Source organism: Neoarius graeffei, chromosome 6 (assembly GCF_027579695.1).
Source record: "Neoarius graeffei isolate fNeoGra1 chromosome 6, fNeoGra1.pri, whole genome shotgun sequence".
NCBI classification, from domain to species: Eukaryota; Metazoa; Chordata; class Actinopteri; order Siluriformes; family Ariidae; genus Neoarius; species Neoarius graeffei.
The window spans coordinates 32,080,238-32,094,843 of NC_083574.1; the positions used below are offsets into that span (position 1 = coordinate 32,080,238).

The 14,606-nt window shown below is 41.1% G+C and overlaps 1 protein-coding gene across 2 annotated transcripts in view; it reads left to right on the top strand.

The window, feature by feature from the left end:
- The first annotated feature begins 9,858 nt into the window (after positions 1–9,858).
- Positions 9,859–14,606, top strand: part of kcnk6 (potassium channel, subfamily K, member 6) — a 31,962-nt gene continuing 27,214 nt past the window's right edge. For both annotated transcript variants that reach the window (XM_060923570.1, XM_060923571.1), the window contains exon 1: positions 9,859–10,260. In XM_060923570.1, the coding sequence (XP_060779553.1) occupies positions 9,942–10,260 (319 nt within the window). In that variant the 5' untranslated portion in view covers positions 9,859–9,941. The remainder of the gene's footprint in view (positions 10,261–14,606) is intronic.

Below are 14,606 nucleotides of genomic sequence, written 5' to 3' on the forward strand. Positions count from 1 at the left end.
AATAAGAGAGAAAACTAAATAGCTTTTTGTTTCTTGTTTATGGACTTTTTGCTGATATTACATCACAGTTTTTATTTGAAAAATTTGCAAATTTTCATCAGCTCGAAATATTCTCATTTAGCCTGATGTTATTTTTGAAGAAAAATATACATTTTATATTTTATTTAATGTGTTGAGGAAAAAGTTGTATTCTGGGTATTCAAATTCATATTGCTGATTAAAATATTGTCAGTTTTTGACTGTTCAATAAATGTTAATCCTGTTTGGCCTGCGACTTAGACTGTGTTTTCAATTTTGGCCCATTCTGTGATTGAATTTGACACCCCTGGTAAAGCATTTTAGAAGAGAAGGGGCTTTTATTGAGGCCAAGTTTACATTAGACCATATCTGTCTCGTTTTCTTCGCGGATGCACTGTCTGTTTACATTAAAACGCCTGGAAACACCGGGAAATGGGAATCCGCCAGGGTCCACGTATTCAATCCAGATCGTGTCTGGTCCGGTGCTGTGTAAACATTGAGAATACGTGGATACGCTGTGCTGAGCTCTAGCTGGCGTCGTCATTGGACAATGTCACTGTGACATCCACCTTCCTGATTCGCTGGCGTTGGTCATGTGACGCGACTACTGAAAAACGGCGCGGACTTCCGCCTTGTATCACCTTTCATTAAAGAGTATAAAAGTATGAAAATACTGCAAATACTGATGCAAATACTGCCCATTGTGTAGTTATGATTGTCTTTAGGCTTGCCATCCTTCCACTTGCAAGTGGTAAGTGACGCGCATGCCCGATATGCACTAGGATCACACACACAGCAGCTCAGTCCCGAATCACTGCTCGTGCACTTCACTCGCGCGCTCTGTGAGCTGCGCAGGGCCGGAGTGCGCACCCTCCAGAGAGCACTCGCTGTTCAGGGCGGAGTGATTTGGAGCGCAGGATGCCTGCGGAGCCAAGCGTATCCGTGTATTGGTGTTGCTGTGTGCACGCGAATCATGTATTGGCGTTGCTGTGTGCACGCTAATCGTTTTAAAAACGTTAATCTGATGATCCGCTGATACGGTCTAATGTAAACCCCACCTGAGACAGAAGGTTTTCATCTAAAGAAACTGATTACCAAGTTGAATAGAGAAATTTCTGATATGTAAAGTGGTTGGTGTTTTTTATTCTAGAACAGTTTTCATTATCTGGTTTTATCTACACATTTTTTATGAGTAGGAGTCATATTGCAAGTTTAAATATCAGTGGAGCAAGACAATAAGAGAAGAGACTTAAACTATACAAGTTAATAAAGCAGAGGAATGTGGATGTTATGATGTTACAAGAGAAACAGCAATACAAGTGACAATCCAGATTGGGTTAAGGAATGGGATGGGTTGGTGATTTTAAGTCATAATACATCACTTAGTGGTGGGGCTGCACTGCTGTTATACAGTAGAAGAGTTTTTAAATGGGAGGCTTTTAAAAGTAAAAGCTTTTTATGAGAAAGATGGTTTTTGTTTTTATCTGTGTGTACACTCCCACCAGTGCAGTGGAGAGAATGTTGTTTGTAGACAGGCTCAGTAATGTAATTGCTAACTGCAGCACTTCTGACATTTTATTCATTTATATATTATGATATTTATTCACCCTGATTTTATTGTGTAAAGTGACTTTTGTAAAATAAAGGCTCATAAAAGTCAAAGTCTCTCTCTCTCAACAAATCCCATCTCTATGTCTAGGCTTTAAAGTCAAACAAAACCCCAAAATAAACACTGTTTGCCGATCACAGCAAATGCCTTGATGTGCTCCTCACACATTTAAATTAAAAACAAAACTTTAGAACAACAATTCGTCTATTTTAAAAGTTATGATATTGCTAGCAATAGGCTTACCTGGCTGCAGCCATTTGCACTGAAACCAGATATGCACTTATGATGTAACCGGCACACCAGAACGCCATTTAACTTAATAACACAGCGCCATCAGGTAAAGGCTTCTAATTTTATATATATATATATATATATATATATATATATATATATATATATATATATATATATATATATATGTGTGTGTGTGTATGTATGTGTGTGTGTGTGTGTGTGTGTGTCAGGGCTTTACATTAGCACCCGCACACCCGCCAGGGTAAAATTAGGCTTTGGCGGGTAATGACTTTAGTCTCACTAGCCACTTTGGCGGGTGGTTTATTCTGTGGTATGACAATATATTTTAATTGTAGTTTTCTCTCGATTTAATAAACGCATTGCAATGTAATATTACGCGCCTACAACTCCCATGAGCACCTGCATAAACATTCTGACAACGTGTAAGAATTGTTTAGAACGTTCGTTCACGGCTCAGATAAAATCAGTGATGCGGTAACCTGCGGTTAATGAACGAAGCAACAATGTTGCTGACGACTGACAAGCGCACTATGTGGCGGCATATAGCTGGAGTTTCAAATCATGCTGCTCAGGGAAAAAGGGGCAGAGATGATCAGGGCCGGAGCAGCATTTTAAAATCCCCGAGGTCCGTGATGCGCAAAGCGCGCGCCGAAAAATGTTCGCCATATTTAAATGAGAGGGTGAATTACACATCACACAAGATATCTATTCCTGAAATTACTTTTAATGGTGTTTAAACTGAATATCATCAGTTTTGAAAAATCATGTATGTGGCAAGAGTAAGAATAATTTAAGCTTGTTTAATGGTTTGATCTGCCCCAAGCAATGAGGACAAAAGATACCCTAACCATGTAGCCTATGGAACTAAGATACATTAACAATCTGGCATCTGTTACACCTACATACATACACACACACAAAAAAAAAAAATTCTGGGAAAAAAAAAATCAGTATACACCACCATGTTTTAGGCAAAGTTATCCAACGCAAATATACGTTGAAACTTTCCACTCTATTGCTTTGGCTTATCGAATGATTTATTTTTAAAATCACAAACAAGGTAGGCTACAACTGCAGTGCTGCACATGTAGTATGGAGTAAACCTGAAAAGTAAACCCGATCTGCTCAGAGAGTCATATGAGCTCCTCTTTAGCCTCTTTCAAGATATTGAATATAGTTTTGATGGCGCATCCTATATGGAAAGCCACTAGAGGCAAAACATGGACACGTTCACATTACACCACAGGTTCCTAAATGTGGTCCTGGAATGCACCATTTTCCCCTGGTTCAGCTATAATCAGCTAATTAACTAATTATACAACAGTTCAGTAATATACAGACTCACCAATTTGATTGGCTGAGCAGCGTTCCATTAGTGCCTATGTTTAGTATAACCGAACTGGGACGTTACCCCTTTTCGACCCACAGAGAACGGATTCTGTTCTTGTTCAAAGAATCCGGAATGGAATTGGTTCAAGAACCTGTTCCCTGTTGGTCGAAAAGGCGTACCTACTCATTCGTAAGTTTTTGGGTTTTTTTTTTTTTTTTTTTGTAGGCTGTAGCCATGATGTCATCATGTTCTCAGAATCAGTGTAACGCATCTCTCATAACCCGGGACAGTACCGTCGTGTGTGTGTGTGTATTATTTACCAGCTGGGGGGTCCGTATTGTGAAATACCGTGACCAAGGTCTTGAAAATACTGACCGAGGCCTCTGGGCCGAGGTCACGGTATTTCATGATACGGGATTCCTTAAGCTGGGAAATAATATATTTCTTTTTCATCTCATCTCATCTCATTATCTCTAGCCGCTTTATCCTGTTCTACAGGGTTGCAGGCAAGCTGGAGCCTATCCCGGCTGACTATGAAGTTCGAAAATGTAAATTTAACAGCTTCATGAAAGTGCGCTGATGGTTACCATGGAAACCCCGTGTCTCCTGCACTGCATTCCTCCCCCGAGTTGCGCGTGCGCTCATTTGCTTTTGTGTTCTTGGTCTCAGAGCCGCGCGCACCAAGCAGAGACAGAATCAATGTTTAACATCATTAACAATGCACTTTTTACACAGATGTTTTAATGTTATTCTTTATTTTTTTATCCAGTTGATTATTTAGCGTACAAATGTATTTTCAGCTCTTAAAAATGACCGAGGTCCGGACCGTGGGGGCCTCAGAGCTGGCTGCGGCCATGGAGGTGAACAAGACGCTAATAGGAAGATAAGACAGTTCAATGACAAATGGAAGTTCAGGTGAGATTGGCTAGTTCATAGCAAAACCGAAAATACCATGTACTGCGAAGACTGTAGAAAGTCTGGCAAAGACAGGCACCAGTAATTTTAAACTCGAAACTGTAAAGGACCATGAAAAGTCAAATGCACACATCGGTACTATAACATCAAAACAGGCGAAGACGGCTGGTCACTACAGGACAGCATTGCTTTCAGTCCCTGGCTGTCATGAAGTCGGCTGAGCTGGAGAGGATGGAGCTGCTGTTTAGAAACGTTCACGCGATTGGAAAGAAGTTGATCCCGCCCCAGCTATCAACTTATGGCTTGCTGGAAGCCTCAGGTCACGAAGACCATTTTTCATGGACTATTCAGACTCATCTGATGATGAATGTAATGAGGCCATTTAATGTCTCTCTCTACACATGTTCACACACACACACACACACACACACACACACACACACACACACACACAATTAATAGATAATACATAATATACATAATAATACTTGATAATACACATAATACTTGCATATCAAAACATCAAATGTTTTTCAATGATAAATGCTTTGAATTGGACTTTTAATATTAGAATCAGTTCAGTTGTACTGAATGTTATTTCATATTATACGATATTTCATATTGTAAGGGGCTTGAATTTGAGTTCAATAAACAGAATACTCTGTTTATATTTTTGTCTGAATTGGTTGCATGTTTTCATATAGGGAGCTACCTTAACAGCACTGAATACTTGAGTGCTACTGTAAAGATACATTATACGCTGCCATTCATAATTAAATCTAGATCTTCCGAACTTTAACGTATCATGGTGAATAAAAAACTTCGATTCCCTGGCAACAAAATTGTGGCTAGTGAAAAGGCTGAAGGGCTAGTGACTCGGGAAAACCACTAGCCACAGTGGTCGGTGAGCAAAAAAGTTAATGTAAAGCCCTGGTGTGTGTGTAAAATCTCCAGGAGCCACTGGTCTGTCTCTCTCTCTCTCTCTCTCTCTCTGTGTTTTTCCCTGTTTCAGATGGGGTAAAAGCGGAGGAAGAAATTCACTGTGCTGTAATGGATATATGACAAATAAAGGCTTCTAAAAATCTAATCAGAAATGTTCTGTAACCAGGTGATTTTTACTGGCAACAAAATACACAAGTCAACAGACTTCACTTTTATGGAGTTTAAATCTCACTCAGCATACGCAAGACTGACAAAGATACTAGTAAATAATGGCAGTTGTCATGGCAACACGATTCGTACAATCTAAAAAAAATCACTTTCCTCAATGAATAAAAACAAACATAAACTTGTCACATTAAATACAAGGAAAATATTGTTCCTCCATTTCATCACTATGACTACTTACATCTTGCAAATGTGCTGTTCGTAGACTATTCGGATGCAATACACTGATATGGAAATCACAAAATTTATTTTTACTGTAGACAGACATACAGCTTGGATATAGAGATGGGGTTTGTTTAAAAAAAATAATACAGTGGCCAGTCTGATTAGCCTAACATTTAAACTAGGCAGAGCACAGCTATGCTTCAGATCTGATTAAACCCCTGACACAGACAAACAATTAAATTGACTGAGAGAAGAGTGAAAAATAACAACTCTCTAATGCACGGAGTCTCTTCAGTCCAGTGGATGTTATTTCAATACTGACAGTTTCACTTATCATTTTGAGAAAAGCATGAAAACACTTAAACTGTGTCAAAATGTAGTAGTAGTAGTCCTATTTTCCCTGCATTTTAAAAAACAGAATCAGAATCAAGTTTGTTGCCAAGTATGTTTTCACATACAAGGAATTTGCTTTGGTGGTAAATATAAATAGAATTTTGAAAAAAAGAAGAATCTAGGATATACAAATATGAAAAGTGGACATATTTAAGGGGTATGTGCATGGATTGTTTTGAAATCCAAGCTGTACAGTATGTCCCTGAATATGCAAAAATAGGTCACAGGATGAAGATGAGTCATGACATGAATGTGTGAGAAGAGAATGTACAATGGGTTAAATAAATAGGTCAAGCTGTACAGTGTGCGCCAGAATGTGCAATACAAGTTCACAGAATGAAGATGTATGGCATGACCATGAAATGTGCATTAATGTCACAGATCGAAAGTGTGAGATTAGAGACAGTGGAGGTCTCTGAGCTTATTGATGAGGTCAGCTGCAGTGGGGAAAAAGCTGGCCTTATGGCGTGAGGTTTTGGTTCTAATGGACCGCAACCTCCTACCAGAGGGGAGTGATTCCAAAAGTTTGTGTCTGGGGTGAGAGGGGTAGTCCACGATCCTTTCTGCTCGCCTCAGGGTCCTGGACTCGTACAGGTCCTGGAGAGAGATGTGCTGAATAATATGATAGTTCGACCCTGTGAGATTGGCAATAAGTGTGAAGATCAATTTGCTGTGGTTAACTTTCAGACCTTGCTCACTTACTAGTGATGTGACACAAAGATTCATTGACTTTATTACTGATTCGAGTTAAGGGAATAAGAATGCTGTTTATTAGTTGAGTTTAGGAACCACTTCTGACAAGAAAGGAAACAGAGTTGTTGTTTTTTATCACCCAAGAATAACAAAACAACGGAGAGACATTTTTATACAGTGGTGCTTGAAAGTTTGCGAACCCTTTAGAATTTTCTATATTTCTGCATAAATATGACCTAAAACATCATCAGATTTTCACACAAGTCCTAAGAGTAGATAAAGAGAACCCAGTTAAACAAATGAGACAAAAATATTATACTTGGTCATTTATTTATTGAGGAAAATGATCCAATATTACATATCTGTGAGTGGCAAAAGTATGTGAACCTCTAGGATTAGCAGTTAATTTGAAGGTGAAATTAGTCAGGTGTTTTCAATCAGTGGGATGACAATCAGGTGTGAGTGGGCACCCTGTTTTATTTAAAAGAACAGGGATCTATCAAAGTCTGATCTTCACATCACATGTTTGTGGAAGTGTATCATAGCACAAACAAAGGAAATTACTGAGGACCTCAGAAAAAGCATTGTTGATGCTCATCAGGCTGGAAAAGGTTACAAAACCATCTCTAAAGAGTTTGGACTCCACCAATCCACAGTCAGACAGACTGTGTACAAATGGAGGAAATTCAAGACCATTGTTACCCTCCCCAGGAGTGGTCGACCAACAAAGGTGACTCCAAGAGCAAGGTGTGTAATAGTCGGCAAGGTCACAAAGGACCCCAGGGTAACTTCTAAGCAACTGAAGGCCTCTCTCACATTGGCTAATGTTAATGTTCATGAGTCCACCATCAGGAGAACAATGAACAACAATGGTGTGCATGGCAGGGTTGCAAGGAAAAAGCCACTGCTCTCCAAAAAGAACATTGCTGCTCGTCTGCAGTTTGCTAAAGATCATGTGGCCAAGCCAGAAGGCTATTGGAAAAATGTTTTGTCAACGGATGAGACCAAAATAGAACTTTTTGGTTTAAATGAGAAGCGTTATGTTTGGAGAAAGGAAAACACTGCATTCCAGCATAAGAACCTTATCCCATGTGTGAAACATGGTGGTGGTAGTATCATGGTTTGGGCCTGTTTTGCTGCATCTGGGCCAGGACGGTTTGCCATCACTGATGGAACAATGATTTCTGAATTATACCAGTGAATTCTAAAGGAAAATGTCAGGACATCTGTCCATGAACTGAATCTCAAGAGAAGGCGGGTCATGCAGCAAGACAACGACCCTAAGCACACAAGACATTCTACCAAAGAATGGCTAAAGAAGAATAAAGTTAATGTTTTGGAATGGCCAAGTCAAAATCGTGACCTTAATCCAATCGAAATGTTGTGGAAGGACCTGAAGTTAGCAGTTCATGTGAGGAAACCCACCAACATCCCAGAGTTGAAACTGTTCTGTATGGAGGAATGGGCTAAAATTCCTCCAAGCCAGTGTGCAGGACTGATCAACAGTTACCGGAAATATTTAGTTGCAGTTATTGCTGCACAAGGGGGTCACACCAGATACTGAAAACAAAGGTTCACATACTTTTGCCACTCACAGATATGTAATATTGGATCATTTTCCTCAATAAATAAATGACCAAGTATAAAATTGTCTCATTTCTTTAACTGGGTTCTCTTTATCTACTTTTAGGACTTGTGTGAAAATCTGATGTTTTTGGTCATATTTATGCAGAAATATAGAAAATTCTAAAGGGTTCACAAACTTTTAAGCACCACTGTATGTAGAGATACACATGACAGGGGCGTAGCTAGGATTTTTCGGGGGGGGGGGGGGGGGGAGGTCACACACTGACTGGCAGCCTGAGTACATTATGTAACAAAAAATAATTACCATTGTTACTTTTAGGTAGCTTAGAAACCGGCTCTTCCATCATTGCTGTTTCTTCCATGTTTTCTTTATGTTGTGTTCTAGAAACGGCACTAAAACTTAGCTTCGAAGCCACAAAATGCAACTTTGATGGAAAAAAAATATATAATAAATCGCTTACCTCTCTTCACGTCGAAAGTTTCGCTTGTTTTGACATGGCGAATTATTAACATGAGGAAATACTCGTAATTCGCAACTAAAAAGACTGCAGCTACACTAGCAGCTTGACCATGCTTTCTAGTGCGATCGTGTTGCGCTTGTGCAGAACTGTGTCAGTCCTGCGCGCCTTGGCTTTCCGGCATGCGCGCTGTTAACAAAGAACACCTGTCTTTAATCAGTGAACTATGTTTGGGCTATTTAAGGACTGCGCCCATGCAAGGATGATGCGAAGTATTACACCGAATCTAGCGTGCCTTGTTTCCTGTTCTTGTTGACCTCCTGGTTTTTTGACTCCTGTTTCTCATCCCTTGATCTTGTATCGTTTTGCCTCTGATATTCTGTCCATGCCTCGACTGACCTCCTGCCTGTTTTCTCGATTACGACTTTGCCTGCTGTGTGTGTTTCACACACTTTATGCTCATATCGCACTGTGTATTATTTAACATGTCTGCACTTACATCCGCCTCTCCCGCACACACTCTGACAAACTGGGTTTTCATGCCCAAATCACAAGAAGTCCATACAAGGTTATAGAAACCCTAATGAGGCTGAGGTGACAATCTAGTTTAAAAAAAGAAGTTAGAAAAATTACAGTGGGCGCTTTTCTAATATTCTTATGCGGCTATTGAAAAAATGTATGGTCCGACAAGGGGGGGATCACGCACCCCAGGACCCTCCCCCCAGCTACACCCCTGCATGACATCTCACCTCATTATCTCTAGCCGCTTTATCCTGTTCTACAGGGTCGCAGGCAAGCTGGAGCCTATCCCAGCTGACTACGGGCGAAAGGCGGGGTACACCCTGGACAAGTCGCCAGGTCATCACAGGGCTGACACATAGACACAGACAATCATTCACACTCACATTCACACCTACGGTCAATTTAGAGTCACCAGTTAACCTAACCTGCATGTCTTTGGACTGTGGGGGAAACCGGAGCACCCGGAGGAAACCCACGCAGACACGGGGAGAACATGCAAACTCCACACAGAAAGGCCCTCGCCAGCCATGGGGCTCGAACCCGGACCTTCTTGCTGTGAGGTGACAGCGCTAACCACTACACCACCGTGCCGCCCCCCGCATGACATCAGATTAAAAAAAAATAAATCGAATTTGGAACTAAAGCCGATTCATTCCGTATCGCTTTTTAAAAGAAACCAGTCAACGTGATTGATTCTGATCTGGCAACCCTATTCCTGAGTTTCACATCAAGGCGGAGATGAAAAGGGTGCGTGTGTGTAAAGAAGAAGTAGAAGAGGAGTTCAGCCGGATAAGCATTTTGCTTGTCATTTGAGCGTCACTTTGCCAATATGTCCTCTTCGCTCAGGTCGTATTTGGGCCTGCTGGGTCTGGTGTGTGGATATGTGGGGTATTTGGTGATCGGAGGTTTTGTATTTTCAGCACTGGAGAAGCCTCAGGAAGAGAAAGTTCAGGCTGAGTTGAATCTTCTCAAACAGCAGCTTCTTAGCAACATGAGCTGCATTAACACCTCAACACTAGAACAACTTGTACAGATGCTCCTATACGCGAACAAATACGGAGTGTCATTATTGCAGAACTCCTCCGGGAACTCAAACTGGGACCTGGCGTCTGCTGTGTTCTTCTCCAACACTCTTCTCACCACTATCGGTGAGTCTGATTCAGCTTCCTTATTTACAGCTACTTAATGCACAAGTACCATCAAATCGCGCATGTGATGGCAATTTAATGAGATTGTGTTCGTAAAGAGCTTAGATCCAGGAAATCCAGGTTAAAGGAGACCTTATATGTTTACATTCCACTTAAATAGGTGTAAACAATTCGGTTGTTGGGTGTCTGAAGATTTGTTTTGGGGCTAAAATTACGACACAGGGCGGGGAGGGGAAAAAAGTACCCTATGAGTACACGTGGCTACTGTTTTTATAAATTTTTTTTCTGATACCATGTCCATACAGTAAATATAGCATATACATGTTATCAATTCTACTCGCCTCATTTCTTGCAAGCATCACCAAGCTGTGAGCAGCATCAGGGCTTGTAGTATTTTGATTACCAGTTTTTAGTGTTTTGTTCAAAATACAGTGCTGTGAACTAATATGTATTTTCAAAATAGTAAGAAAGCACTTGTTCATGAATTGTCTTAGAAGCATTATTTAGTACTGATGAGCATATTTTGTTTCACAAGTGTAGTGTAAAGGTTCTAAAATAAAATTTTAAAAAATTCAAGAGAATAGCAGAAGTTTGACCAATTATACTTTTAGTTTTCACGAAGGAGCTGATTTATTCCCACATGGGACTTTTGTAATTGCAAACTGAGTGGATTGCTCAAAAGATTCCAATGTTGGCTTCGCTGCCTTCTCGACTTTTTGTTGAATGGCTGGAATTCTTGGTGTAAATATCTGCCAAAAACTAAAAAAAAAAAAAACCTTACAAGACTTTTCAGAAGGACCAAACAAAAGCTATGATAATCAAAAGGTAAATTTTTCTTAAACACTTACTTGATATTGAGTCAGTAGCCTTGGTGAACCATGTGGTGAATTTCGTTTATCTTTTTATCTGCCAGTTATCTTCCAGTACTACAAAGTTCTAACGAGGTTTCTCTTATTTTGTTTCTGGTTCTGATTGGTTCTGAAGTTTATCAAGAAGTAGAACGGGTAATCAAACTTGATCAAGATAAGTGCTGATTAGTTACAAAGTTTCGTTATTGTAAGAATGAGTGTAACAACATGATGACATAGTGGCTTCGCCACTTGTTCTTGCGTACCTTTTGATATTGTGAGATCACGATTTGCTGTTCTGGTGATTGTAATGCTTATACGCAGTGTGCTATTGTTACACTCATTCTTACATTCTTACAACACAATGACATGGTGGCTTTGCCACTCATTCTTGTGTACCTTTGATAATGCAAGCTCAACTGTTCATATTGCGATCATGATTCGCCGTTCTGGTGATTGTAATGCGTATGCGCAGTGCGCTATTGTTACACTCATTCTTACAACACGAGGACATAGTGGCTCTGCCTCTCTGAGGCAGTAGCCACAAAAAAAAAAATATAATAATAATCTAGAGAGAAGACTATGGGAACAGAGAGATATTTAGCTAGCTTAGTAAACCCAAATGTTTTGTGATGTATGGGATAAAATTATGAGATCACTTTTAACAATGACCACCATATACATTGATCAGACATAACATTAAAACCAGTGACTGGTGACATGAATAATAGTGATTCTCACTACAGTAACACCTGACAAGGGGGAGGATATATTAGGTAGCAAGTGAAAAGTCTGTTCTTGAGTTGAAGTTGATATTTTGGAAGGAAGGAAAAATGGGCAAGTATTAGGATTGGAGTGGCTTTGACAAGGGCCAAATTGTGATGGCTAGATAACTGGGTCAGAGCATCTCTAAACTGGCACATCTTGTGGGGTGTTGCCAGAATGCAGTGGTTGGTACCTACCGAAAGTGGTCCAAGAAAGGACATTTAGTGAACCGATGATGGGGTCATGGGCTCCCAAGGTTCACTGATGTGCATGGGGAGTGAAGACTAGCCTGTCTGGTACGATCACACAAGAGCTACTGTAGCACAAGTTGCTGAAAAACTTAATGCTGGCTCTGATAGAAAGCTTTCAGAACACAGTGCATCGTACCTTGCTGTGTATGGGGTTGTGTAGAAGAGGACCAGTAAGAATGCCCATACTGACCCTTGTCCACCACCGAAAGCGCATCTGACCTGGACCATGGAGCAGTGGAAGAAGGTGGCTTAGTCTGATGACATGTTTTCTTTTACATCATGTGGACGGCTGGGTGTGTGCGTAGCTTACTTGGGGAAGAGATGAGCTGATGGAGGCAGTGTGATTTTCTGGGTGATGTTCTGCTTGGAAACCATGGGTCCTGTCGTTCACGTGGTTGTTAATTTGACATGTACCATCTACTTAAACATTTCTGCAGACCAGATAGACCCCTTCATAACAGTATTCCCTAATGGCAGTGGCCTCTTTCATCAGGTTAGAGGGACCTACACAATGCACAGTATTAGGCAGGTGGTTTTAATATGATGGCTGATCTGTGTGTGTGTGTGTGTGTCTGTCTAAATTTACACAGTACTGTGCAAAAGTCGATGTCTTCAGAAATTCTGAAATGCTTCTACATAGTATTTTAAAAAATACTATAAAGGGCAATATACAGGAATAAAAGAAACAAAACCAATATTTAGTGTGATAACCCTTTGCCTAAAAAAATGTAGTTTTGGGTACAAGTTGGTAAATTTTACTGAGCATCTTGCAAAACCAGCCACAGTTCTTCTGGACGCTTTGACTGGCACGCTTCTTAATTTTGCAGCAAAACCCAGTAGCCTTCATTATGGTTACATTTACTTGATAATGTAAAAAAAAAAAAAAAAAGAGTATTCTCCCCAAAGTGCTTTTGCATCTTGGGGCCAACACACTTTTTTTTGCGCTCCAACACTTGCTGAAAAATCACGTCAGACTTTTACCTTGTGATGTTTGTTTGGGTCATATTTTGAAGGAAAATCAGTGTTTTGGGTTGGTTTGCTGGCATGCTGCACTCGGGCAGATCGGAAATACCTCTGGGAAATCCCCAATCACCACAAACGCCCTCACTCACTTTGCTGCTGCACTGGTGCCATGACGCTTCAGTGTGTGGGCGGGCACACTTGCATGTTTACCTTAGCAACTGTTGCTTCCCTATGCCTGGGGGACAAGCAAACTTTGTTTACACACTGTGCACATACTAAAGCCAAGCGAAGATGTCTGTTGTCCAAAGAAAACTACAGCTAAAAAAGCTCTACTGCTGGATTACTTGGATAATCTTAGTCAGAAAGAAGCAAAGGATGCAGAAATTAGTTTATTGGCGGTTATGATCCATACAAAATTCCTCTTAACAACTGGAGTGATGGTGCAAATTTGTGACCTAGCGTTAGCTACATGTTGGAATATACCTTCTTTTTCCTGAAGAGTCCTAACATGGAAGGATAGTTTAAAAAAAAAAACTACAAAAGCAAGAAAACCTTCTTTGTGTAAAGAATTTTTCCTGACATCAGCTTTTGGAAACAGAATGCTGCGAAAGCCAAAACATTTACTCTTGAAGGACTCCGACCTGAACTGTAGGCTAGATGGTATTCCTGGCCCTCCATGTCTCAAAAACCCCAACGACATCTAGTTACAGAGCTATTTGCACTCTATCATTTATACAGTGATGCTTATTATTGTTAAACAATATCTGAAGTCTCATTATCTCTCTAGCTGCTTTATCCTGTTCTACAGGGTCGCAGGCAAGCTGGAGCCTATCCTAGCTGACTACGGGCGAAAGGCGGGGTACACCCTGGACAAGTCGCCAGGTCATCACAGGGCTGACACATAGACACAGACAACCATTCACACTCACATTCACACCTACGGTCAATTTAGAGTCACCAGTTAACCAAACCTGCATGTCTTTGGACTGTGGGGGAAACCGGAGCACCCGGAGGAAACCCACACGGACACGGGGAGAACATGCAAACTCCACACAGAAAGGCCCTCGCCGGCCATGGGGCTCGAACCCGGACCTTCTTGCTGTGAGGCTACAGCGCTAACCACTGCACCACCATGCCGCCCCAATATCTCATCTCATCTCATCTCATTATCTCTAGCCGCTTTATCCTGTTCTACAGGGTGCAGGCAAGCTGGAGCCTATCCCAGCTGACTACGGGCGAGAGGCGGGGTACACCCTGGACAAGTCGCCAGGTCATCACAGGGCTGACACATAGACACAGACAACCATTCACACTCACATTCACACCTACGGTCAATTTAGAGTCACCAGTTAACCTAACCTGCATGTCTTTGGACTGTGGGGGAAACCGGAGCACCCGGAGGAAACCCACGCGGACACGGGGAGAACATGCAAACTCCACACAGAAAGGCCCTCGCCGGCCACGGGGCTCGAACCTGGACCTTCTTGCTGTGAGGCTACAGCGCTAACCACTGCACCAC